Source organism: Leucopleurus acutus, assembly GCF_964270905.1.
Source record: "Leucopleurus acutus genome assembly, chromosome: 18".
NCBI classification, from domain to species: domain Eukaryota; kingdom Metazoa; phylum Chordata; class Mammalia; order Artiodactyla; family Delphinidae; genus Leucopleurus; species Leucopleurus acutus.
In genome coordinates this window covers 7,456,131-7,480,868 of record NC_139160.1, presented here as the reverse complement: position 1 = coordinate 7,480,868, position 24,738 = coordinate 7,456,131, and the positions used below count along the sequence as shown (strand labels likewise).

The following is a 24,738-nucleotide window of genomic DNA, read 5'->3' as shown; positions in this document are numbered from 1 at the left end:
AGGCTCGTTTCTTACAGGGGGTGAGAGTGAGGTGTGTCCAGGGGTCGGGCCGGAAGGGTGGCTTAGGGAATTTGCCCACCCCTTAGGTGGTGTTGTGTGCAGGGGGTAGGCTCAATACCCTGCTTTTGCTCCGGGCTCTTCAAAAGTGGCGGTTGAGTTTGTTTTTTTTTTTTCGGTCTCTGTATCTTCTGGGTCCAGAATTTGCCCCAACTGCGCATGCACACAGTTCTTTTTAGTCCCATACAGTTTCTCTCTATTTTGTAGCTCGAGGAGAGGTGTGTCCACGTGCAAGCACTGCAGCACCGCAGCAAAGGGTCCAGGTCCCAGGCCTGTCTCCCCACCACACATCATATAAACCAGGAGATACAACCTCACCACCCAGTCTATTCTGTTATTGGCTCACAAGCGTCTCTTGAGCACTGATCATGCTCCAGCACTGTTCTCGGCAATAAACAATGGGGGGGGGGGGCACTTCCCTGGTGGCGCAGTGGTTGAGAGTCCGCCTGCCGATGCAGGGCATGCGGGTTCGTGCCCCGGTCCGGGAAGATCCCACATGCCGCGGAGCGGCTGGGCCCGTGAGCCATGGCTGCTGAGCCTGCGCGTCTGGAGCACCGCAATGGGAGAGGCCACAACAGCGAGAGGCCCGCGTACAGCGAAGAAAAAACAGAAACAAAACCAAAAAACAATAGGGGTGTTGCTCTTGGGTATTTATTGCTCTGGGGTAGAGCAATAAACAATAGAGGCAGTGTCCCTGCCCTTTGGAAGCTTACATTCCAGTGTAGGAGGCAAAGAATAAACCAGGGAAGGGGTAAATAAGTGGTCTGATTTCTGGTGGTGATGGGTACGGACAAGAAAAGCGGGAAGGCAGGAGGACAGGGGGTGAGGCGGAGGAAGGATGGGCTTCTATGCAGGCGCAGTGCGGCGGTCTTGGGGGCTCTGGGAAGAGATGACCACAGACACTGAATGAAAGGATGAAGGGAGCCCCGGAGCACTCTGGGAGGAGCGCACTGCGTTAGAGCCGGCAGCGCGACGCCTGTGATAGTCAATGCACTTGACTTTAAACTCGAAGTGTGTGGGATTTCATTCTGCAGCAACAGAAAACGAATGTAGCAATAATGAATATAATAAATATAGCAATAATAATCTTCAGCACTTATTATATGGTAAACTTATTCAGTTGCTTTATCTCATTATTCCTCACAACACCCCGTAAAGCTGGCACTGTTATTAGCCCAGTTTAGCACATGCAAAAGCTGAGGCTTGGGAAGACGGCACAGAACTGAGGACGTGACAGAGCAGGGGTCCAGCCGAGGCCGGAACTCTGCAGAGAGTTTGGTCACTGTGCACCGCTGCCTCCTATTAGGGGCGGGGTCCCTCACGCAGGAGCTCTGCGCCTGAGCGCCCCTTCTTCACAATGTGGAGGAAGGCTGCTCTACCCACGTCTCATCCCCCTGGTGCCTCCGCCCTGCCGGGCCTGCCCAGGCCACGGCCTGCAGAGCCTCCTCTGATGGGCCACCACATTGCTTCCTCTCCTGCCTGCTGCAGGCCCCATGGCCAGTTTGGCCTCTGGGATAAGGTGCCCCCAGGCTCCACTGGGCATATTCTGGCCTAGCCCACCCTTAGGGTGACCGACTCTCCTTGGTTTCCCAGGACTGTCCCAGTTTTAAAAACAAAAGCCCCACCTTCCAGGAAAGCCCTTGGTCCCAGGCAAACTGGGATGATTTCTCACCCTACCATCCTCTGAACCAACCGAGGCTGAGGTAGGCACAGGGGCCACTTGCATCCTGCAGCTTGCCGTGACATTTCCTGTCACCAAGATGAAAAGAAAGGCCCGGCTAGGATACTGAGTCCTGCTCCCGCCCCGAGAGCTGAGAGCAGAAGCAACTCCACTGAGGCAACTGGCTCCTGCTGGATGTGGGGTCTTCAGCCTGGACCCTCAGACAGGCTAGGAAACCATGACCCCATGAGGACTGTTCCCGTGAATTGAGAGACCTGCTTGCCTTGAGCATCATGCATGCAACATATTGATGCAGACATCACTGAGGCCAGACTCCACGTGCCCGTCCACTCTGCTCCCAACAGGAGAGAGCCGGGGGGAGAGTTGGCCCCCATCCAGCCCCATCCTCCCTGTGATGGTGACCATGATGCAACTCGGCTGGGGGTAAAGGGGGCTCATCTACTGCTGGTCACCTCAACTGAGAGCTCAGTCCCGATGAGCTGGCTTCTCTCCATTGGGTGTCCTAGACTCCTGAGCACACCCTGCTGTCTTCCAAATTGTGCTTTTTCTGTCAAGGGACAGCAGGTGTGACAGTGGTTGGACCACTAAGAATCTGTACCTGATACGGGAAATGGCTCCACACACATACTTTATTAAGTATTACCAGCCAGTGACCATGAACTCATGCACTTACTTATTCATTTGTTCTGCTAATAGTTGGGGACCCCCTCGATGGGTCTGGCATCATCCTAGGCTCTGACACTGAGTTACAGCACATTTTAAACCGAATGATACAAAGAGTGCTGGGCACGATGCTAGCACAGAAAGGTACCAACCTAGTTCTCATGGGGTGTGGGTAGGGCGCACACATTCAACAAAAGATTCTTAAGGAAACAAAAGGTTCTTAAGGAAGTCTGTTTGTCCATAGGAAGGACTGTTTGTTTGTTTTTGCATTTATCCCCAATTTATTTATCTCATTAAAACTGTTGGAAAAAAATCTTGATCTCATACGACTCATGCCTACTGTCCCCTACAATACATCACTGCACAGGACGTTTTCTGAGTTCCCAAATACTCTGAGCCATTGGGTGCCAGCTATGTGCCAGCCTCTAAGCTTGGTACAGGAAAAGCAAAATAAATAGGGACATTCAAGAGCTGACGATTTAGTGGGGATGGGCGGCGCATACTAAAAACACCTTGACATTGCGATATGGATTTGCTGCGGTTGAGACGTGCACAGGGTGCTGTGCTGGGGGTCAGGGGCAACACCAGACCAACCTGGAAAAGGCAGTCTTCAGTTGTGTCCTGTCTCTTTCTTTGTTTCGTGGTATTTTTTTGCCACTTAAAAATTTTCAAATAATACATGAAAATATAAATAAGAGAGTAACACTTACTCCAAATCTCTTCACCCAGAGATAATCACACTTGACCACTGGTGACCTTCCAGGTGTGTGTGTGTGTGTGTGTGTGTGTGTGTGTGTGTGTGTGTGTGTGAAGACAGCGTATTTTTTTATCATCATCATTAAGGTCAAGGAAAACTACGCAGTTATTCAACTGTAGCAATTTACCCACGTAAAATTCAACCACCAGCCTCGCATATGTGTCTGCATTTTATTTTAGGAAAACATAAATCGGGTCACAACACATCTTCGGAAAGCAGGATAAGTAAGAAACACACAGACGGGATCTGAAGAGCAAATCTGGTGCCACCGTCATGTTCCAGGGCGGAGCTGACATGAAGATATTCTCTTCCAGGAAAAGTGAGGTTCACTCAAGCTGCAAAGCCCAGAGGGTCAGCAGATTTACAGCATCGTTTAAAGGGTTGAGTTATGACGGCTTCTAGGGATTGATTAGCTGAGCACACCCACCCGGAATTCAGTTAGGGGATGAGAAGGAGGGGGGAGATGGTGGTGGCGATTGTCTTCATGTAGTTTTCAAAGTCACTTCCGAAAAGGAGGATGAGGAAATAGTTGAGTATCCCAGCCAGGGACATGAGGAACAGGAACAGGATGATGCGTTTCCCAAATATGTAGCCACGTGTGCTGGAAAAAAAAGGAAAGAGAAAACTGTAGAGGCAGCACAAATGATACCAATTTAACAAGAAATGTTACCACGTTGAGGTACATGGGGTTTAAGTTACAGCTCCTTTTACTCAAGAATGCTACATTTGCTTTATATGAAGGATGGAAGTGTCTTAGCTACTATTAGTCATTGAATCTATTTCAAAACCAAGCTAAGAGAGCCTCACACCCATCACCATTAGGGCTCTGCTCTCCGGCTTCTCAGTGCCATCGGAACGCCAGCTCCTGGATGGCATGAGGGTGGTGGCTTCTGCTGGTCAGCGGGGTTCTGACCGGGGACTAGGACCCCATGGGCTGCCTAAGACACTCTCCAGGAGCGCCTGTAGGAGCTGTGCTGGCCAGCGTGTAGCATGCAGGACTTTCAGGGCCTCTATGTGAGAAGGATGGTTTAAATGAGCCAAGAAGCCTGGTGGCATCTAAGCAGTGCTTTGCATCCGAGGGCTCGATCTAGTCTCCTGAGGCTGCCTGGGAATAACTCATGTTGGCACTAATGAGAGCCAACCCCCAGCACTGGAAGGCAGGCCCTTACAATTGAAGTGAATCAGGGGAGGGAGACTTTTCCTCGCCTTCTCTCAGAGGCTCAAAATCCTAAGCCGCTTAGACAGAGCATCAGCTGGGGTCAGGAGGCGTCTCCCCAGCGACATGTGACCACCTAGCTGTGCATACGGGCTGCCCTGGCTTCCTCTCTCCCCTGCAGCATCCTCCTGTGACGGCTGTGGCTGGTCCATCTGTGCAGCACTGGCACATTTGGAAAGTCCAGCCAAGTGAGTCTCTAAGGCTGTTAGTAAAGACCCCGGCGAGGGGCCCCGTGGCAATCAGGAGTGCTCCCCGAGATCAGCCAGCTCAGCTAAACAGACGCCTTAATGCTGCTTGGCCCTTGTTTGCTACAATCAGAGAGCAGAATGTGGCATCCACAGGCTCGACGTTAGAAATTTTATCTTTTTGAAAGGGACCCAAAGGTTTATAATGTATCTCCTAATATTCCTGTGTCGAGAATTTGAAAATCATTCCACGGTTGAGCATGAACGTCCTCGCTGCCCACAGTGTCCCGTGCACCAGCAGCACAGACACCTGTTGGAAATGCAGAATCCCAGGTCCCTCCCCAGATCCACTGGGTCAGAACCTGCGCCACTGACGAGCTCCCTCTGTGACTCCCGGGCCCAGTAAAGTCTGGGAGGCACTGCCCGCTGCCAGCACCCTGCTCCTTTTTAGCCGGCTGTGTTCCTCTGTCTTTGGTTTCCTGTTCACGGTCCTGCTCAGGAAGGGACACATTCTAGCTCTTTGTTGGGGAAAAAAAAGTTTGGTCCCAAAAGAAAAGCGAGCTGAATTGTATCCCCCGCAATCACGTCATACCGCAGAATGACTATTTAGAAAGAGGGTCTTTAAAGAGAGGTAATTAAGGTCAAACGAGGTCACTGGGGTGGACCCTAACTCACCATAACTGGTGTTCTTATAAAAAGAGGTGAAGACACAGACATGCACAGAGGGAAGACCACTGAGGACAAAGGGAGAAGACGGCCGTCTGCAAGCCAAGGAGAGAGGCCTCAGAGGAAACCAACGCCCCTGACATCTTCGTCTTGGACTTCCAGCCTCCAGAACTGTGAGAAAACGCGTATCTGTTGTTTAAGCCCCCCAGTCTGTGGCACTGTGTTACGGCGGTCCTCAAAGACAAATACAGAGAATTACCTGCTAATGCGGATAAGGAACTGAAAAGAAAGTAAACGAGTCTATTTTTCAGCCAGAGAATAGAGGCTTCAGAGAAATTAAATTGTTAAAAGTCAACTATTGTAGTGACTCAGATTTCTCACACGAATGAGGCCACCATATGCTCATTACAGAAACAAGGAAAAGTGATTTGTGAAGCTATTTCAGAACCTGCTCAAGATAAATCTGTGGCGAAGGATGAAACGGGAGTACCTCCTGATGAAACAGTGGTGTTCTTGATTTGGGTAGGAAGTTTCTAAGGATTCGAGGCATATCTCCCCTAAGGAGATGGGTCTATGGTGCTTTAACTCTTCCCAGACAAGAAATCAGCACGCTGTCACGTGCAGGGCTACGTGTGAACGGGGGGCCCCGCCCTGTCCAGCCCTTCATTCACTGCATTTTTAAGTCTCAAGCTTGGAGATGGGCTTTTGAAAACTGTGTCCATTATCATTTCTGTAAGCTCAATATTTGGGGTCTTGCACGGTGCCCCTGACTCTGGGAGATTCCCAGGTCTCTGCCATGCTTACTGTTATCACCTCACGACTGACACAGTACCTGCTCAGAGCAGGTGGTCAGTAAAGGTCCTGAATGATGCTGAGTGAACAAGGGGGGCATAGGCAATGAGAAGGTGGGCTTGGGTAACCCGAATTCACAGGCCTCGAGTCGCAGCCAATCTTTGCCCAACCAGCTCTGAGCTGAGAACTTCAAATTGCGAAGAGGAACTCAGTGGGAGCTCCAACAGGGAACAGGGCTCTGAGGGACAAGCAGACAGAGCAGCCTAGATGCCAGGCAGGTGGTAAAAGGCAGGTAGTCTTGTAACATCAGGCCAACTGCCATTGAGTTTGGGCCCAGATAGTAGCTCAGAAGGAAAGGGGAAGAAACTAAAATTCACCCTACACTGCAGTGTCGTTAAGGATGCTACTGATGACCTCATCAGGACAGGGAGAAAGGGGTCACCGTGTAAGGAGAAGGACTGAGAATAAGAGCCATAACTTCTAGGAGGAGTAAAGGAGACAGATGTAAAATTCTTGCACGGCAGCCTGAAGCCGGAAGGCGAGGAGTGACTTACCCACCCACTGGACCAAAAATGACACTGGAACTTCTGCAGGGGTCAGAGCCAAAAGATGATCTAGAGCCCAAGGGAGAAAGTTCTGGGGATGGATCTCATGGAGCAGTAACCTCCATGTGCTGGTGAGGCCGAGAACTAAAGCAGGTCTGGAGGGCATAAGGCATCTGCAGAGTCCAAGGGTGACACAGCCCAGGGACAGAAGGACGGGGGAAGGAGAGGAGTCTACAGCAGACGAGGGATTAGCAAGTAGTTTCTAGAAGGCAGAATTAAAAATCCCCTTGACCTGGGGACTTCCCTGGCAGCCCAGCGGTTAAGACTCTGCGCTCCCAATGCAGGGGGCATGGGTTTGATTGCTGGTCAGGAAACTAAGATCCCGCATGCCCCACGGCACAGCAAAAAAAAAAAAAAAAAAAAAAAAATCCCCTTGACATGACCACAGAGGCCCTCAGGCTATATTTTGGTCTAAATTAGGATCAGACACTTCATCTAGTGTGTATCGTTTCTGCTGATGACAACTGCCCAGAACACTGTGTTGAGAAAGTATTGTGAGGCCGTGCTAGGTCTCGGCGGGAAGGAGCACGATGATGACTAGTAATGCATGTGCAGGGGTGGTGAGAAGGGTCCAGCACTGGCACAGGCAGTGGGCTAAGGGGCGATGGGATCTTCTTCCCACCACCTGATGGGAGGGATTGAAGAGCACAGGCCTCATTTCAATGAGGTCCAGAGACGTGTCCATTTTTAAGTCTATTGTCCTGCTGTTTATTCTTGTTCATTCCCTAGTAGTGACTACCTTTGAAATGAAAAGAGCCTGTGGGTAAGTGGACATATTTTGTTATGTCCCACAGAGTGTCTTGGAATTAAAGCAACTTTAAGGGAATTCCCTGGTGGTCCAGTGGTTAGGGCTCCGTGCTTTCACTGCCGTGGCCCCAGGTTCAATCCCTGGTCGGGGAACTAAGATCCCGCAAGCCACGTGGCGTGGCCAAAAAAATTTAAAAATTAAAGCAACTTTAAGATCTCAGGCAAGTGTTGACGGATAAAGAGGAGACCAGTGACTGGGCTGAATTCCTGGGACTTTGGGGGAGGAAGACGGGGCTTCGGGGGGAGCCAGCCGAGAGAGCAGAGCCCCTCATTTCATTGATAGTTACTCTGCCCCCTTCGACTCTGGACAACAGGTAAACCTCTGGGGAAAGGCAGAATAGCAGTTTTCCAGGATAAAGAAGAATAAAGAATATCACTGAGGACAGCGTTGATAAGGATGTGCGAGGTAATGGAGTTGTGGTTTTAGAGGATGAACAAAAACGCCGCTAGAGAGGAATGAGGGGGAGGTGAGCTTGGAGGAGACTTGCTGGGGGTACCACCATTCCTCTCCGGCCGCAGCTGACCATCCAACCACCGGAAATCGCTCAGCTTCGCAGGCCCCCGGGTTCCCCAGAAGCAGTGCTTTCACCTGGTGACCTTCTGGCATGGCACTGCCTTTGTCACCGCTGAAGGAGGCTCTCTGAACGGAGAGTCCCTTATCCACTAGAGGGGGCGCTATTGTGAGAGACAGAGAGAAGTGAAGCCAGACAAGGGAGAGACATGGAGCCGGAGGCTGGGGTCAGCGTGTGGGCGGAGCTCCCAGAGCATCTTCCCCGCCTTCAGAGCCCATCAGGAATTCTGATCGCTCAGGATCTGGTGGAAATTGTAACTCAAACATTTCTTCTTCAAGTATTATCATTTATTTTACTAAAATCCAGCCTTCCCAACCCAGGTCTAGGGAAAGTACAATTGCCGCTTTGGGCGACATCTGTAAGCAGCGCAGTGGTGACTCTATCCACTGGTTCTGTCTGATGCCTGCTAGTGCATCTTACTTTCTCAACATTCTTTCCGCTGGTCCCCGGATGATCTGTTACTCAAGGGAACTCATCACAAGGTGCAAGCTTTAGTTCTCGTTTCTCTAGGCAAACAATGAAATGTTTCACTCACTGGAGGCTTTGGGAAGCCAGACAGAGACCGTCATTCAGGCCCCAGACTCTGCAGGGTGGGAGTAGAGGGTGTGGGGTTGCAAAGAATGCGTTAAAGCATCCTTTGTGAGCCCAGCACCGTGTGGGGGAATTTTTAAATGGGAAAACTAGTCGAGGGCCCCAGCTGTATTTCAGAACCAGCAAAGCTCAAGGAGAAAAGGACGAGGGGTCCTAGTCGGCCTCCGCCCTCCCACCCTGAGTGGTCCCACAGGGCCTTAAATGGTAGACGGAATACTGTTGTGAATGACCACTCTTCCAGCTGGAAAAGTACGACTCCCTGCACGGTTCTTAAACAGTCCCAGTGGCCTACCTCTGCGTTCTCTCCCCCAGGTAGCCAACAAAGTATTTTTGCCTCACAACCAGGTACATCAGTCCAGCAAAAGCCGCAGGAACTAAGTGGAGAAAGGAAAACACCTTGCGTTAGCGTCGCTGACACCAAAGCATGCTAAGTTAACCCAGTATTAATAGTCATTATGCAATCAATGTTGGTCATGAAACTGAGCAGAGGCCTCGGCTTCTGCCAGTCGGGGCCGATGTGAAGTTCAGCAAAGAGCCTGCAGCTGGAAGAAACCTGAGATCTTTAATAATAGTCATGTTGCGAAGTAAGTCAGAAACAGAAAAACAAATACCGCATGCTAACACGTGTATATGGAATCAAAAAAAAAAATGGTCTGAAGAACCTAGGGGCAGGACAGGAATAAAGATACAGATGTAGAGAATGGACTTGAGGACATGGGGAGGGGGAAGGGTAAGCTGGGACGAAGTGAGAGAGTGGCATGGACATATATACACTACCAAATGTAAAATAGATAGCTAGTGGGAAGCAGCCACATAGCACCGGGACATCAGTTCGGTGCTTTGTGACCACCTAGAGGGGTGGGATAGGGAGGCTGGGAGGGAGAGGCAAGAGGGAGGGGACATGGGGATATATGTATATGTATAGCTGATTCACTTTGTTATAAAGCAGAAACTAACACACCATTGTAAAGCAATTATACTCCAATAAAGATGTTAAAAAAAAAACTCAACAGAAAAAATAAAACAAAACAATCTAGTTAGAAATTTAACAAAAGACATGAAAGGTATTTCAGCAAAGGGGATGTACAAATGGCAAAAAAAAAAAAAGCACATGAAGATTACTCTCATTAGACATTATAAGGAAGCACAAATTAAAACGATAATGAGACATCACTACACACCTATCAGAATGGCTAACAAAAAATAACGATGACACCAAACACTGATGAGGCTACATATTGCTGGTGGGAATGTGAAATGTTACAGTCTGGTAAAGCCTTCAAGAATTTCCTACAAAACTAAACATGGAATTACCATATGGTACAGCAACTGTACACTTGGGCATTTATCTCAGAGAAATAAAAAATTATGTTCACATAAAAATAATAAGACTAATAGTCATGTTACCCTGTATTGGCATCACGGTGTAGTTTACAAAGTCTTTTCAAACCCTTCATCTAATTTGAATCCTTTTCACATGATTGATATCATCTTTTCTATTTCCAGATGTGGAAACATGGGCTCCATTGGCCAAGGGGCTTGTGTAAGACTGTCAGCTTGTAAGTGTGTGTGTATGTGTGTGTGTGTGTGTGTGTGTGTGTGTTTGGGAGGAGAGCTGGACTTGAACCCAGAGCCCTGCTCTGAAGCTGGTTCTCTTCAAAGTACACCCTTCACCTGTGGGCCTCCAGGAATTGCAACGTGCAACCTTTTCTGAACAATTGCTACAGTTCAGGAAAGATCTCTGGGGAAAGAAATGCCCTTTGCATTCCAGCCAAATAACCCCATGGAGGCCTGAACACTTGGAGCTGAGAGTTCGGAAACCCAGCCCCACCAGGACTATTACGATCTGGAGCTAATGCTTAACTCATTCCGCATCTGGACAAAGGGCTGATTACAGCTTTCCTACCTATCAGGAATTAATATGCAGGTGAAACAGAAGTATGGGTATAAAAGCTCTGTGAAAACCCCCCAGCGTTATTCAAATACCAAATTAAGTGCATTAACCGAGCACTTTTTATGCGTCACGTACTGCCCGAGGCATACCGGGTACTCTGGTCTCCGATCCTCTCTTCTCTGAAGGCCACAAAATTGTCACAATTCACAATTTGCCTTGGACAAAGTCTTTCCTGGTTGGTCCCTTCCGGGTGGCTCTGCTCTAACTTACCGACCCATCTCTCTTTCCCTGGGAGCTAAGGTGAATATAACCTAAAAGAAACCAGGGTGCAAAGTGGCTGAACTCCTTGCCCATATGCAGGGAATGGCGCCCACCTCTGGTGTGGACCTGGGCTGCTTGGAACACCAGGAGAGGTGTCGTGGATTCAAATCCAGGGTCTAAAACTCTCAGGTTTGAGCAAGTTCCCCTGGGGTTTGGGTTCCTGCTCTGTAAAGTGATGGGTTTGGGCTGGGGCTCCTTTCACCTAAAAAATTCTACAATCTACCATATTCATAGGAAGTGATGATTATTGAACAGGGGTGACTGACACTTCTGTCTCCCAGCAATGCCAACATTTGTTTTGGCAGAAAATGCATATTTCCAGCACCCTGAAACCCCTTCCAACTCCCTTTGTATTTAACTAACCAGAACAACTCCAGATTCACCTGTATCAAGTATCGTCTAAGACATAAAAGGAAGCATCTCTCCTACTCTAAGTGTAGTTTGACTTGATTTTTCAAGTGATGCCAGACATGTTTCTTATTTAACTGAGGACAGAAAGTGGGAAATAAAGAGTGAGCTTACTGACAGCCTTACAGCACACATGATATTCCTGAAGTGGTTTCTGCTACCATCCCTCACCTCTCTTCTCTCTCACTGCACCTTATTCTTTTCCTTCATGGCATGTCTCACTCTTGGCAAAAATTTATCCATTCATTTATTTTCTATGGTCCATCTCGCCAACTGCTGCGTGCTTCACCACCATCTCTGTTTTATTTATCGCTGTGTATCCAGGGACAGGGCTTGGCACATAGTAGGTGTTCAATGTATATTTTTATGGAAATAAATAAAGTAAGAGGATACTTGTGAAAACTCCAGGATTTAGCCTGAAAGACCTGGGCTCCCATCCTGGCTCTGTTATTCACCAGCTGAGCAACCTTGAAAAAGTCACTTTATGTCCCTGAACCAAAGGGTCCTCAAAGGTAACAGGGGGAAATAATATCTACTTTACCTACTTTATAGAATGAGTGAAGGCAATAAGGATGAAATCATTTATCAGAGGACACTAGTGGCCTTTTGTCATGCACCGCTGGGCCACAGCATGGAAGCCGGCCAGGTCATGCCGAGCCTTCACCAGACACAGGGCCAGTCTCCAAAGGGGACCAAAAATACCACACAGGGACTTCCCTGACGGTCCAGTGGAAGACTCTGTGCTTCCAATGAAGGGGGCGCGGGTTCGATCCCTGGTCTGGGAACTAGAGCCCACATGCCACGTGGCACGGCCAAAAAGAAAAAAAAAAAAAACCACCACTCAGGTTTCCATTTAATTTTAAATCAACTCTGGGTGTCAACGTGCTGAAGTCAAGACCGTGGGCTGCTAAGAACCGGGGAGGCTGGAGACCTGGACCGAAGAAGGACCACCATGCAGAAGCCGATTGGCAGGACAGCCAAGTGACAGCTGGCCCAGAATAGACCCCTCGGGCGCTCTCATTTAGAATGCCCTTGCATCTGAGCTAACACAGCTTAAGGATTCTGAGTCACATTTAGCCTTAAACCACCCTTGTCAGCGCAGGCACTCTCCACCAGCCACCAGGGGGCCAGCATTAGCGATGCATTACCGCAGGGCTCCGCGCGGGCGCCGCGCCCGCTGAAACACAGCCTCCGGAGGGTCTCGCCTCTCCAGGGCTTCATGGATTGGAGCTGGAGGGCAGGTAAAGCCTTTTCAGCAAAAAGCCTGCCCTCGAAGCTCCTGGTGATGCATCACGTTTCAGAAAGAGAACACGCAAGGAGAAGCCTGGGTTACCTTGGCTGCAGAGAAGCCCGGCGCTCCAGAGCATGACGAGGAAGGTGGGGTACGCATCCACACAGTTCTGGCTGTAGGATAAACACACAAGGGGAAACGTCAGAAGACACGTTACTGCAGCGCAGTCTGAAAATGACCCAAAACCCCGAATTCATCATCACTGTCGCGCACAGCACAAACCCCATTCATAATTCCACTGACCTTTACCTGATAAGACGTCAGAAACAGACAGCGGTGTGTGTAAAGCGGACACGGGTTCGGAAACCATCCACTCTCTTCCTCGGTGGAGCCGCTCGGAGACCCACTTTCTTGACGGATTCGCCTTGGCAGGATTCCTGTTCCCGGTTACGCCAAAGCGCTTCTTGGAATCGAAAAGTGAGCGCTGCGGACAGCAGGTTGCCGGAGCAATGGCCTTGTGCAGGGCTCAGTCCTCACGCCCGTGCTGGTGTCTTACACCCTTGGTCTCCTTTAAACTCAAGCAATCCTGTGAGCACACATGGTGACTGCATGCGTTTCCTGGGGCTGCTGGGACAACTAGCCACAAGCTCAGTGGCTTAAAACAAGACAAATGGATCATCTGGAGGTCAGAAGTCTGGGATCGGTCTCATTGGGCCAAAATGAAGGTGTCCACATGGCTGCATTCCTTCTGGAGATGCATCGCTTCTGTCTCCTTGCTTTTCCCAGCTTCTAGAGATCGCCTGCATTCCTTGGCTTGTGGACCCTTCCAACCTCGAAACCAGCAATGTCTGATCATGTCTTCTTTGCGACACCAACTCTTCTGCCTCCTTCTTCCACATGTGAAGGATCCTTGTGATTACATTGGGTCCCACCCAGACAATCCAGAATCATCTCTTAAATTGAACTTAAATTCAGCTGGTTAGCAACCTTGATTCCTCCTTGCCACGTAACATAACCCACTCACATGTTCCCGAGATTAGGATGTGAACACCTTTGGAGGTCTTTATTCTACCACATATACTACGATATATACTACCACATATACTACCATATATACTACCACAATTAGTCTCATGTTTCAGTCTACCATATATACTACCACAATTAGTCTCATGTTTCAGATGAGAAACTGAATCTTGGAGAAGTTGAATAACTTGCCCAGGGTCACCCAGCTACAGAGTAGCAAAGCCAGGATTCACAGCCTGGTCAGTACGACTCTAAAACCAGGTGTGTTACCTCTTCGACTCTACAGGCACACCTCAGAAATAGCGTGGCTTCAGTTCCACACCACCACGATGAAGCAAATACCAGATAAAGCAACTCACAGGAATGTTTTTGTTTCCCAGTACACAAAAAAGTGATGTTTATGCTATACTGTAGTCCACTGTATGTGCAATAGCATTATGTCTAAAAAACAAGGTACATACCTTAATTTAAAAATATGTTATTGCTAAAAAATGCTAACCATCATCCGACAATGCAGGGCTGCTGCAAACCTTCAATTTGTAAAAAAAACAAAAACAAAAAACCTCACAGTGTCTGTGAAGCACAATAAAAAGAGGGGTACCTGCACTAAAGCAAACAGCAAGTGTTCTCGAGTTTACAGCCGAGATCAGAACAATCAACATGCACATCCATGGAAACACAACACAAGAAGACTCAAAAGAGGAGAGCAATGCAATAGAGCAGGGAGGACTTGGTGACTAGGATTTCGTCCCCCACCTGACATTAACCAGCTGTTTGTCACTGGCAAAGCAATCCCTCTGGACTTAGTTTCCTTACCAGTTAAACTAAGAGACTAATACAGAGTAACTCTGAGATCCACTTAAGCTCTAAGAGTCGACGGTCTAATGTACTGGTTCTCAAGGTGTGGCCCCTGGACCAGGGGCCACATCAGAATCACCATGGAACTTGTTGAAAATGCAAATGTTAATGCCTTCCTTGGACCTAAGGAATTAAAAACGCTGAGGGCGGGCCCAGCAAGAGTTTTAACAGCCCCCCAGGTGATTCTGATACGTACTCAAGTTTGACAACCACTGGTCTAAGGTAATTCGAACTGTATAGGTAAAAGCAAAGATGCAATTTTCAAATTACATTTGGACTTTTATCCAAGTTCCTTCCTTGGATTCTTCATCTGGATCCTTCCAGATCTGGTTCTCATAAAGTTCCTCCTAAAAATCAGCCTTGAAGCCTCGTTCAAACCAACAGGATCTCACGATTCAGCTGGTACCACTGAGAACCCTGGAATGACCAGCCTTTGGTCTGTCCCCTGCAGAGAACCCAGAGGTTGGGTCATGGGGGCCTTCAGATCTTTCTGATGGTCAAAAAATCCTTTACCGGAGAAGACAACAAACGGAAAAGGTAAGAAACCAATGTACCCTGTCCTGGATAGACACAGATAGAGAGCCAGAAGAGCCCTGATGACACTGCTGGGGGCTCTGGATACCCAGGATTTCCATTGATCTATGGACACAGTAAGAACTCCAAAGGGCGGGAGTCCCTTACAAATCTGCCATTTGCAGTGAAGCACTTAGTGAGTAAACAAGCCCCAAAGTGATAACTGTAGCAGCCGCTAAGCAAATGCGTCACATCTATTCTTACACCTCATTAGAGACACAAAACTGCAGCCTCGGGACTGAGAGAAGATCCATCTCCCAGTTCCAGAAAACTAGAGAGAACATTCCCTTTTATTTAGTTGAATAATGTTCCCTGTCTGGGATCTAATACCTGACGCTCCAACAGTTTGAAAATCTATTAATATCAAAGCTCTCCCCTGCTTCCTCTCATTCTCATGCTTTTGTTTTGTTTTGAAGTTGTGATTTTGTCTGGGTGATGCAAAATTTTAAAAAATTCTTCATTGTCCAAGGGATGTGCTCATAGAAGTGTCTAGTGACGTGGCATTAGATCAGCCATTCAATCATTCCTGCCTCTTACATCAAGTCACCATGGGCCCTGGTACAACACAGTCTGCCTGGAATTGAACGAAATTCTCCCAACTCTAAGAAAACGGGCTCTTCTCTGGATTTCCAGAATACGCCCAGAAACCTAACCCCCACTCTGGCTCAAGCCTGTCGCTCTCCCCATGCAGGACCTCTGACACATCTTCCATCCACAGCTGCGTACACACACACCCCTCCTCGCCAGAGGGCTGCTGCAGCACTGAACTCAAGCAGCTTTTGTCCTTTGGTCAGTGATACAGCTGCCTTTAGAGACCTTAGAGGTTACTCGTGTGGTCCCTAAAGTCACAAAGCCTGGGTCCCACTCGGGGCTGCCACTTTTTTTTTTTCAGTATTAAAATGTTTAATTTTATATTGTCTTTACCACCTTTAATCTTCTTTTTTTAACATCTTTATTAGAGTATAATTGCTTTACAATGTTGTGTTAGTTTCTGCTTTATAACAAAGTGAATCAGCTATACATATACATATATCCCCATATCCCCTCCCTCTTGCATCTCCCTCCCACCCTCCCTATCCCACCCCTCTAGGTGGTCACAAAGCACCGAGCTGATCTCCCTGTCCTATGCAGCAGCTTCCCACTAGCTATCAATTTTACATTTGGTAGTGTATATATGCCCATGCCACTCTCTCACTTCGTCCCAGCTTACCCTTCCCACTCCCCATGTCCTCAAGTCCATTCTCTATGTCTGCATCTTTATTCCTGTCCTGCCCCTAGGTTCTTCATAACCATTTTTCTTTTTTTAGATTCCATGTATATGTGTTAGCATACAGTATTTGTTTTTCTCTTTCTGACTTACTTCACTCTGTATGACAGACTCTAGGTCCATCCACCTCACTAAAAAATAACTCAATTTCGTTTTGTTTATGGCTGAGTAATATTCCACTGTTATATGTGCCACATCTTCTTTATCCATTCATCTGTTGATGGACACTTAGGTTGCTTCCACGTCCTGGCTATCGTAAATAAAGCTGCAATGAACATTGTGGTGCATGTCTCTTTTTGAATTATCGTGTTCTCAGGGTATATGCCCAGTAGTGGGATGCCTGTGTCGTATGGTAGTTCTATTTTTAGTACTTTAAGGAAGCTCCATACTGTTCTCCATAGTGGCTGTATCAATTTACATTCCCACCAACAGTGCAAGAGGGTTCCCTTTTCTCCACACCCTCTCCAGCATTTATTGTTTGTAGATTTTTTGATGATGGCCATTCTGACTGGTGTGAGGTGATACCTCACTGTAGTTTTGATCTGCATTTCTCTAATGATTAGTGATGCTGAGCATTCTTTCATGTGTTTGTTGGCAATCTGTATATCTTCTTTGGAGAAATGTCTATTTAGGTCTCCTGCTCATTTCTGGATTGGGCTGTTTGTTTTTTTGATATTCAGCTGCATGGGCTGCTTGTAAATTTTGGAGATTAATCCTTTGTCGGTTGCTTCAAAATATAGGCAAATATTTTCTCCCATTCTGAGGGCTGTCTTTTCATCTTGTTTATGGTTTCCTTTGCTGTGCAAAAGCTTTTAAGTTTCATTAGGTCCCATTTGTTTATTTTAGTTTTCATTTCCACTTCTCTAGGAGCTGGGTCAAAAAGGATCTTGCTGTGATTTACATCAGAGTGTTCTGCTTATGTTTTCCCCTTAAGAGTTTTATAGTGTCTGGCCTTACATTTAGGTCTTTAATCCATTTTGAGTTTATTTTTGTGTATGGTGTTAGAGAGTGTTCTAATTTCATTCTTTTACATGTAGCTGTCCAGTTTTCTCAGCACCACTTATTGAAGAGGCTGTCTTTTCTCCATTGTATATTCTTGCCTCCTTTATCAAAAATAAGGTTACCATATGTGCGTGGGTTTATCTCTGGGCTTTCTATCCTGTTCCATTGATCTATATTTCTGTTTGTGTGCCAGTACCATACTATCTTAATTACTGTAGCTTTGTAGTATAGTCTGAAGTCTGGGAGCCTGATTCTACCAGCTCCATTTTTCTTTCTCAAGATTGCTTTGGCTATTCATGGTCTTTTGTGTTTCCATACAAATTGTGAAATTTTTTGTTCTAGTTCTGTGAAAAATGCCATTGGTAGTTTGATAGGGATTGCATAGAATCTGTAGACTGCTTTGGGTAGTATAGTCATTTTCACAATGTTGATTCTTCCAATACAAGAACATGTATATCTCTCCATCTGTCTGTATTGTCTTTAATTTCTTTCATCAGTATCTTATAGTTTTCTGCATACAGGTCTTTTGTCTCCTTAGATAGGTTTATTCCTAGGTATTTTATTCTTTTTGTTGCAATGGTAAATGGGAGCATTTCCTTAATTTCTTGTTCAGATTTTTCATCATTAGTGTTTAGGAATGCAAGACATTTCTGTGCATTAATTTTGTATCCTGCTACTTTACCAAATTCATTGATTTGATTTGATTCATTGATTTGATTTGATTCATTGATTCATTGATCTAGTAGTTTTCTGGTAGCATCTTTAGGATTCTCTATGTATAGTATCAAGTCATCTGCAAACAGTGACAGTTTACTTCTTTGCTGATTTGGATTCCTTTTATTTCTTTTTCTTCTCTCATTGCTGTGGCTAAAACTTCCAAAACTATGTTGAATAATAGTGCTGAGAGTTGGCAACCTTGTCTTGTTCCTGATCTTAGTGGAAATGGTTTCAGTTTTTCACCACTGAGAATGATGTTGGCTGTGGGTTTGTCATATATGGCCTTTATTATGTTGAGATAAGTTCCCTCTATGCCTGCTTTCTGGGTTTTATCATAAATGGGTGTTGAATTTTGTAAAAACCTTTTTCTGCATCTATTGAGATGATCATATGGTTTTTCTCTGTCAATTTGCTAATATAGTTTATCACATTGATTTGCGTATATTGAAGAATCCTTGCATTCCTGGGATAAACCCCACTTGATCATGGTGTATGATCCTTTTAATGTGCTGTTGGATTCTGTATGCTAGTACTTTGTTGAGGATTTTTGCATCTATGTTCACCAGTGATACTGGCCTGTAGTCTTCTTTCTTTGTGACATCTTTGTCTGGTTGTATCAGGGGGTGATGGTGGCCTCGTAGAATGAATTTGGGAGTGTTCCTCCCTCTGCTATATTTTGGAAGAGTTTGAGAAGGATAGGTGTTAGCTCTTCTCTAAATGTTTGATAGAATTCATCTGTGAAGGCATCTGGTCCTGGGCTTTTGTTTGTTGGAAGAATTTTAATCACAGTCCCAATTTCAGTGCTTGTGATTGGTCTGTTTATATTTTCTACTTCTTCCTGGTTCAGTCTCAGAAGGTTGTGCTTTTCTAAGAATCTGTCCATTTCTTCCAGGTTGTCCATTTTATTGGCATATAGTTGCTTGTAGTAATCTCTCATTATCCTTTGTGTTTCTGCAGTGTCAGTTGTTACTTTGTCTTTTTCATTTCTAATTCGATTGATTTGAGTCTTCTTTTTTTTCTTGATGAGTCTGGCTAATGGTTTATCAATTTTTTTTTATCTTCTCAAAGAAACAGCTTTTAGTTTTATTGATCTTTGCCACTGTTTCCTTCATTTCTTTTTCATTTATTTCTGATCTGATCTTTTATGATTTCTTTCCTTCTGCTAACTTCGGAGGTTTTTTGTTCTTTCTCTAATTGCTTTAGGCATAAGGTTAGGCTGTTTATTTGAGACGTTTCTTGTTTCTTGAGGTAGGATTGCTATAAACTTCCCTCTTAGAACTGCTTTTGCTGCATCCCATAGGTTTTGGGTCGCTGTGTTTTCATTGTCATTTGTTTCTAGGTATTTTTTGATTTCCTCTTTTGATTTCTTCAGTGATCCCTTGGTTATTAAGTAGTGTATTGTTTAGCCTCCATGTGTTTGCATTTTTTACAGATTGTTTTCCTGTAATTGAAATCTAGTCTCATAGCATGTGGTCAGAAAAGATACTTGATACAATTTCAATTTTCTTAAATTTACCAAGACTTGATTTGTGACCCAAGATATGATCTATCCTGGAGAATGTCCCTTGAGCACTTGAGAAGAAAGTGTATTCTGTTGTATTTGCATGGAATGTCCTATAAATATCAATTAAGTCCATCTGGTTTAATGTGTCATTTAAAGCTTATGTTTCCTTGTTTATTTTCATTTTGGATGATCTGTCCATTGGTGAAAGTGGGGTATTAAATTCCCCTACTATGATTGTGTTACTGTCGATTTCCCCTTTTATGGCTGTTAGCATTTGCCTTATGTATTGAGGTGCTCCTATGTTGGCTGCATAAATATTTAGAATTGTTATATCATCTTCTTGGATTGATCCCTTGTTCATTATGTAGTGTCTTTCTTTGTCTCTTGTAATAGTCTTTATTTTAAAGTCTATTTTGTCTGATATGAGAATTGCTACTCCAGCTTTCTTTTGATTTCCATGTGCATGGAATATCTTTTTCCATCCCCTCACTTTCAGTCTGTATGTGTCTCTAGGTCTGAAGTGGATCTCTGGTAGACAGCATATGTACAGGTCTTGTTTTTGTATCCATTCAGCCAGTCTATGTCTTTTAGTTGGAGCATTTAATCCATTTACATTTAAGGTAATTATCGATATGTATGATCCTATTACCATTTTCTTAATTGTTTTGGGTTTGTTATTGTACATCTTTTCCTTCTCTTGTGTTTCCTGCATAGAGAAGTTCCTTTAGCATTTGTTGTAAAGCTGGTTTGGTGGTGCTGAATTCTCTTAGCTTTTGCTTGTCTGTAAAGTTTTAATTTCTCCGTCGAATCTGAATGAGATCCTTGCTGGGTAGAGTAATCTTGGATGTAGGTTTTTCCCTTTCATCACTTTAAATATGTCCTGCCACTCCCTTCTCACTTGCAGAGTTTCTGCTGAAAGATCAGCTGTTAACCTTATAGGGATTCCCTTGTATGTTATTTGTTGTTTTTTCCTTGCTGCTTTTAATATTTTTTCTTTTATTTAATTTTTGATGGGTTGACTAATATGTGTCTTGGTGTGTTTCTCCTTGGATTTATCCTGTATGAGACTCTCTGCGCTTCCTGGACTTGACTATTTCCTTTCCCATATTAGGGAAGTTTTCAGCTATAATCTCTTCAAATATTTTCTCAGTCCCTTTCTTTTTCTATTCTTCTTCTGGGAGCCCTATAATTCGAATGTTGGTGTGTTTAATGTTGTCCCAGAGGTCTCTGAGACTGTCCTCAATTCTTTTCATTCTTTTTTCTTTATTCTGCTCTGTGATAGTTATTTCCACGATTTTATCTTCCAGCTCACTTATCTGTTCTTCTGCCTCAGTTATTCTGCTATTGATTCCTTCTAGAGAATTTCAAATTTCATTTATTGTGTTGTTCATCATTGTTTGTTTGCTCTTTAGTTCTTCTTGGTCCTTGTTAAACGTTTCTTATATTTTCTCCATTCTATTTCCAAGATTTTGGATCATCTTTACTATCATTACTCTGAATTCTTTTTCAGGTAGACTGCCTATTTCCTCTTCATTTGTTTGGTCTGGTGGGTTTTTTCCTTGCTCCTTCATCTGTGTGTTTCTCTGTCTTCTCATTTTGCTTAACTTACTGTGTTTAGGGTCTTCTCTTCACAGTCTGCAGGTTTGTAGTTCCTGTTGTTTTTGGTGTCTGTCCCCAGTGGCTAAGGTTGGTTCAGTGGGTTGTGTAGACTTCCTGGTGGAGGGGACTGGTGACTGTGTTCTGGTGGATGAGGCTGGATCTTGTCTTTCTGGTGGGCAGGGCTGCATCTGGTGGTGTGTTTTGGGGTGCCTGTGACCTTATTATGATTTTAGGCAGCCTCTCTGCTAATGGGTGGGGTTGTGTTTCTGTGTTGCTAGTTGTTTGGCATAGGGTGTCCAGCCCTGTAGCTTGCTGGTCATTAAGTGGAGCTGGGTCTTAGCCTTGAGATGTTGATCTCTGGGAGAGCTTTCACCGTTTGATATTACATGGAGCTGGGAGGTCTCTGATAGACCAATGTCCTGAACTCGGCTCTCCCACCTCAGAGGCACAGGCCTGACACTCGGCCAGAGCACCAAGACCCTGTCAGCCACACAGCTCAGAAGAAAAGGAAGAAAGAAAGAAAGAAAAATATAAATAAAATAAAGTTATTAAAATAAAAAATAAGAAATTATTACTTAAAAAAATTTTAAATTATAAAGTAATAAAAAATGAAAAACAAAGAAAGAAGACAGCAATCAAACCAAAAAGAAAAAATCCACCAATGATAGAAAGTGCTAAATCTATACCAAAAAAACCCATAAAAAACGGACAGACAGAACCCTAGGACATATGGTAAAAGCAAAGCTACACAGATAAAACCACACAAAGAAGCATACACACACACATTTACAAAAAGAGAAAAAGGAAAAAAATATATATATATCGTTGCTCCCAAAGTCATCTCCTCAATTTGGGATGATTAGTTGTCTATTCAGGTATTCCACTGATGCAGGGTACATCAAGTTGATTGTGGAGATTTAATCCGCTGCTCCTGAGGCTGCTGGGAGAGATTTCCCTTTCTCTTCTTTGTTCACACAGCTCCTGGGGTTCAGCTTTGGATTTGGCCCCGCGCCTGCGTGTAGGTCACCTGACGGCATCTGTTCTTCGCTCAGACAGGACGGGTTTAAAGGAGCAGCTGATTTGGGGGCTCTGGCTCACTCAGGCCGGGGGGGAGGGAGGGAGGGGTATGGATGCCGGGCGAGCCTGCGGCGGTAGAGGCCAGCGTGACATTGCACCAGCCTGAGGCGCGCCATGTGTTCTCCCGGGGAAGTTGTCCCTGGATCCCGGCACCCTGGCAGTGGCGGGCTGCACAGGCTCCCCGGAAGAGGGGTGTGGATAGTGACCTGCGCTCGCACACAGGCTTCTTGGCGGCGGCAGCAGCAGCCTTAGCGTCTCCCGCCCGCGTCTGGGGTCTGTGCGGATAGCCGTGGCTCGTGCCCGTCTCTGGAGCTCCTTTAAGCGGCGCTCTGAATCCCCTCTCCTCGCGCACCCCAAAACAGTGGCCCCTTCCCTCTTAGGCAGGTCCAGACTTTTCCCCGGACTCCCTCCCGGGTAGCCGTGGTGCACTAACCCCCTGCAGGCTGTGTTCACGCCGCCAACCCCAGTCCTCTCCCTGGGCTCCGACCGAAGCCCGAGCCTCAGCTCCCAGCCCCGCCCGCCCCGGCGGGTGAGCAGACAAGCCTCTCGGGCTGGTGAGTGCCGGTCGGCACCGATCCTCTGTGCGGGAATCTCTCCGCTTTGCCCCCCGCACCCCTGTTGCTGTGCTCTCCTCCGCGGCTCCGAAGCTTCCCGCCTCCACCACCCGCAGTCTCTGCCCGCAAAGGGGCTCCTAGTGTGTGGAAACCTTTCCTCCTTCACAGCTCCCTCCCACTGGTGCGGTCCCGTCCCTATTCTTTTGTCTCTGTTTTTTCTTTTTTCTTTTGCCCTACCCAGGTACGTGGGGGGTTTCTTGCCTTTTGGGAGGTCTGAGGTCTTCTGCCAGCGTTCAGTAGGTGTTCTGTAGGAGTTGGTCCACGTGTAGATGTATTTCTGATGTATTTGTGGGGAGGAAGGTGATGGCCACGTCTTACGCTTCCACCATCTTGAAGGTCTCCCGGCTGCCACTTTTTGACTGTGCGATTGTGGGTGCATTTCCTATCCTCACTGAGTTTCAGTCTCCTCATCAACTGAAGGTGAATGGAGACATGAGTATTTATGGATACCTCCTTGGCTGTTGTGAGAATAAAATGAGAGAAAGCAGCGCCAGGCTCATAGTAAGCATTCAATAAATGGTGGCTATTATTCCTCCAACCTCTTCCTTCTTATAACCCCCAATGGAAATGTCTTTCCTACTGACAAATTATTGTGATTCCAAATATTCTTTTGTGCCATTTTTTCTGCAGGACAAAACTGACAAACCCACTTTGTCTGTCATTTCTTGAGGTCTAACTACGAGCTACTCAGCAGATCTCTCAACAATTCACCGTGCTGTGTTCAATTGGATGCACCGCACTGCCAGTGTTTTTATGGAGAAAAGGATTCATTGCAATTTTCCCTTTCATTTTTCTCCACCTTTAGGAATGAGATATAGAAGCACTTAATGTTTTGCTAGTTAATTTGGGTTTATTTAAAATAAGTAAATATGGGAGGGATAAATTAGGAATTTGGGATTAAAATATACACACTACTATATATAAAATAGATAACCAACAAGAACCTACTGTATAGCACAGGGAACTATACTCAATATCTTGCAATAACCTATAATGGAAAAGAATCTAAATAAGAATACATATGTGTGTGTGTATATATACATATATATATAAAACTGAATCACTTTGCTCTACACCTGAAACTAACACAACATTGTAAATCAACTATATTGCAATAGAACTTTAAATAAATATGTAAATAAGTAAATATCAATAATAACAGTAATAGTATCAATACTAATGAATAGAACAACGTAGATGTACCACCTTCAAACCATTCACAAGTCCCTGCTACTTGGAAGTGGGTCCAGAGTGGATTCTGAGAAGTGTGGGGGGAGAAGGGACCTCAGGGTGTCATTTACCAAAATGCATCTTGTGAAACACTAAACCTTTGATATGCTCTAGAAAAAAAAAAAGGAGGGGCGTCTGTAGTTAAATAAGACCTCCCCTTCTTGTAGAAACAAGAATCACAGTGTCTTAGTACTTTAAAGTTTCTCAAAAGTCTTGCTGTACAGAACTTGTTCTTTAACACCTGTTAACAGCCCATGAACTTGTAATCTATGGGTCACATTTTGGAAAATGACACATCTGCAGAGACCCATCTTCTCTCCACAACCTGTGCTCACCCACACTCATGGAGAAGAATCTTAGGTCAGTTAACTGAGACTTTTCTCCAAAAATCAAACTTTGACGGCTCTGGCTGCGCTCATCAACTGGGAACAGGGCTTTGACCTAGGCTTTAGACACATGAAGAGAGAGTCAAGGTCGAGATCCTTTTAACTCTCAAACCCTGACTCAGCTCTGCCCTCGAGGGAGATGGGTGGTAGAGCAGCCCATTAACCGAGGCTGAGTCTGAGCTGAAGGCCTCACCTGGCTGGGACGTCTGTTTACCAACAGCCCCCAAATCTTGAACTCTCTGTATCACTCAACAGTCATACTTTATGCTGAAAAACATGCATGAGCCATTTCAATCCACGAGCATCATTTATTCTTTCTGCTATTTTCCCTTTATGCAGTCTCTAAACATTTATGATCCCCCACCCCATCAACCAAGAGTTTTGATCCTGCAACCCTATGACGGGTGTATTTATGTACAAATTATATACACATCCTACT

The 24,738-nt window shown here is 45.7% G+C and overlaps 1 protein-coding gene across 1 annotated transcript in view; it reads right to left on the bottom strand.

Moving 5' to 3' along the window:
* Positions 1–3,406: 3,406 nt before the first annotated feature.
* Positions 3,407–24,738, bottom strand: part of ALOX5AP (arachidonate 5-lipoxygenase activating protein) — a 30,883-nt gene continuing 9,551 nt past the window's right edge. Inside the window, exons 3-5 of the mRNA XM_082859382.1 lie at positions 12,549–12,619; positions 8,885–8,966; positions 3,407–3,759 (exon numbers count right to left, since the gene is read on the bottom strand). Coding sequence (XP_082715508.1) covers positions 3,597–3,759; positions 8,885–8,966; positions 12,549–12,619 — 316 coding nt within the window. The 3' untranslated portion in view covers positions 3,407–3,596. The remainder of the gene's footprint in view (positions 3,760–8,884; positions 8,967–12,548; positions 12,620–24,738) is intronic.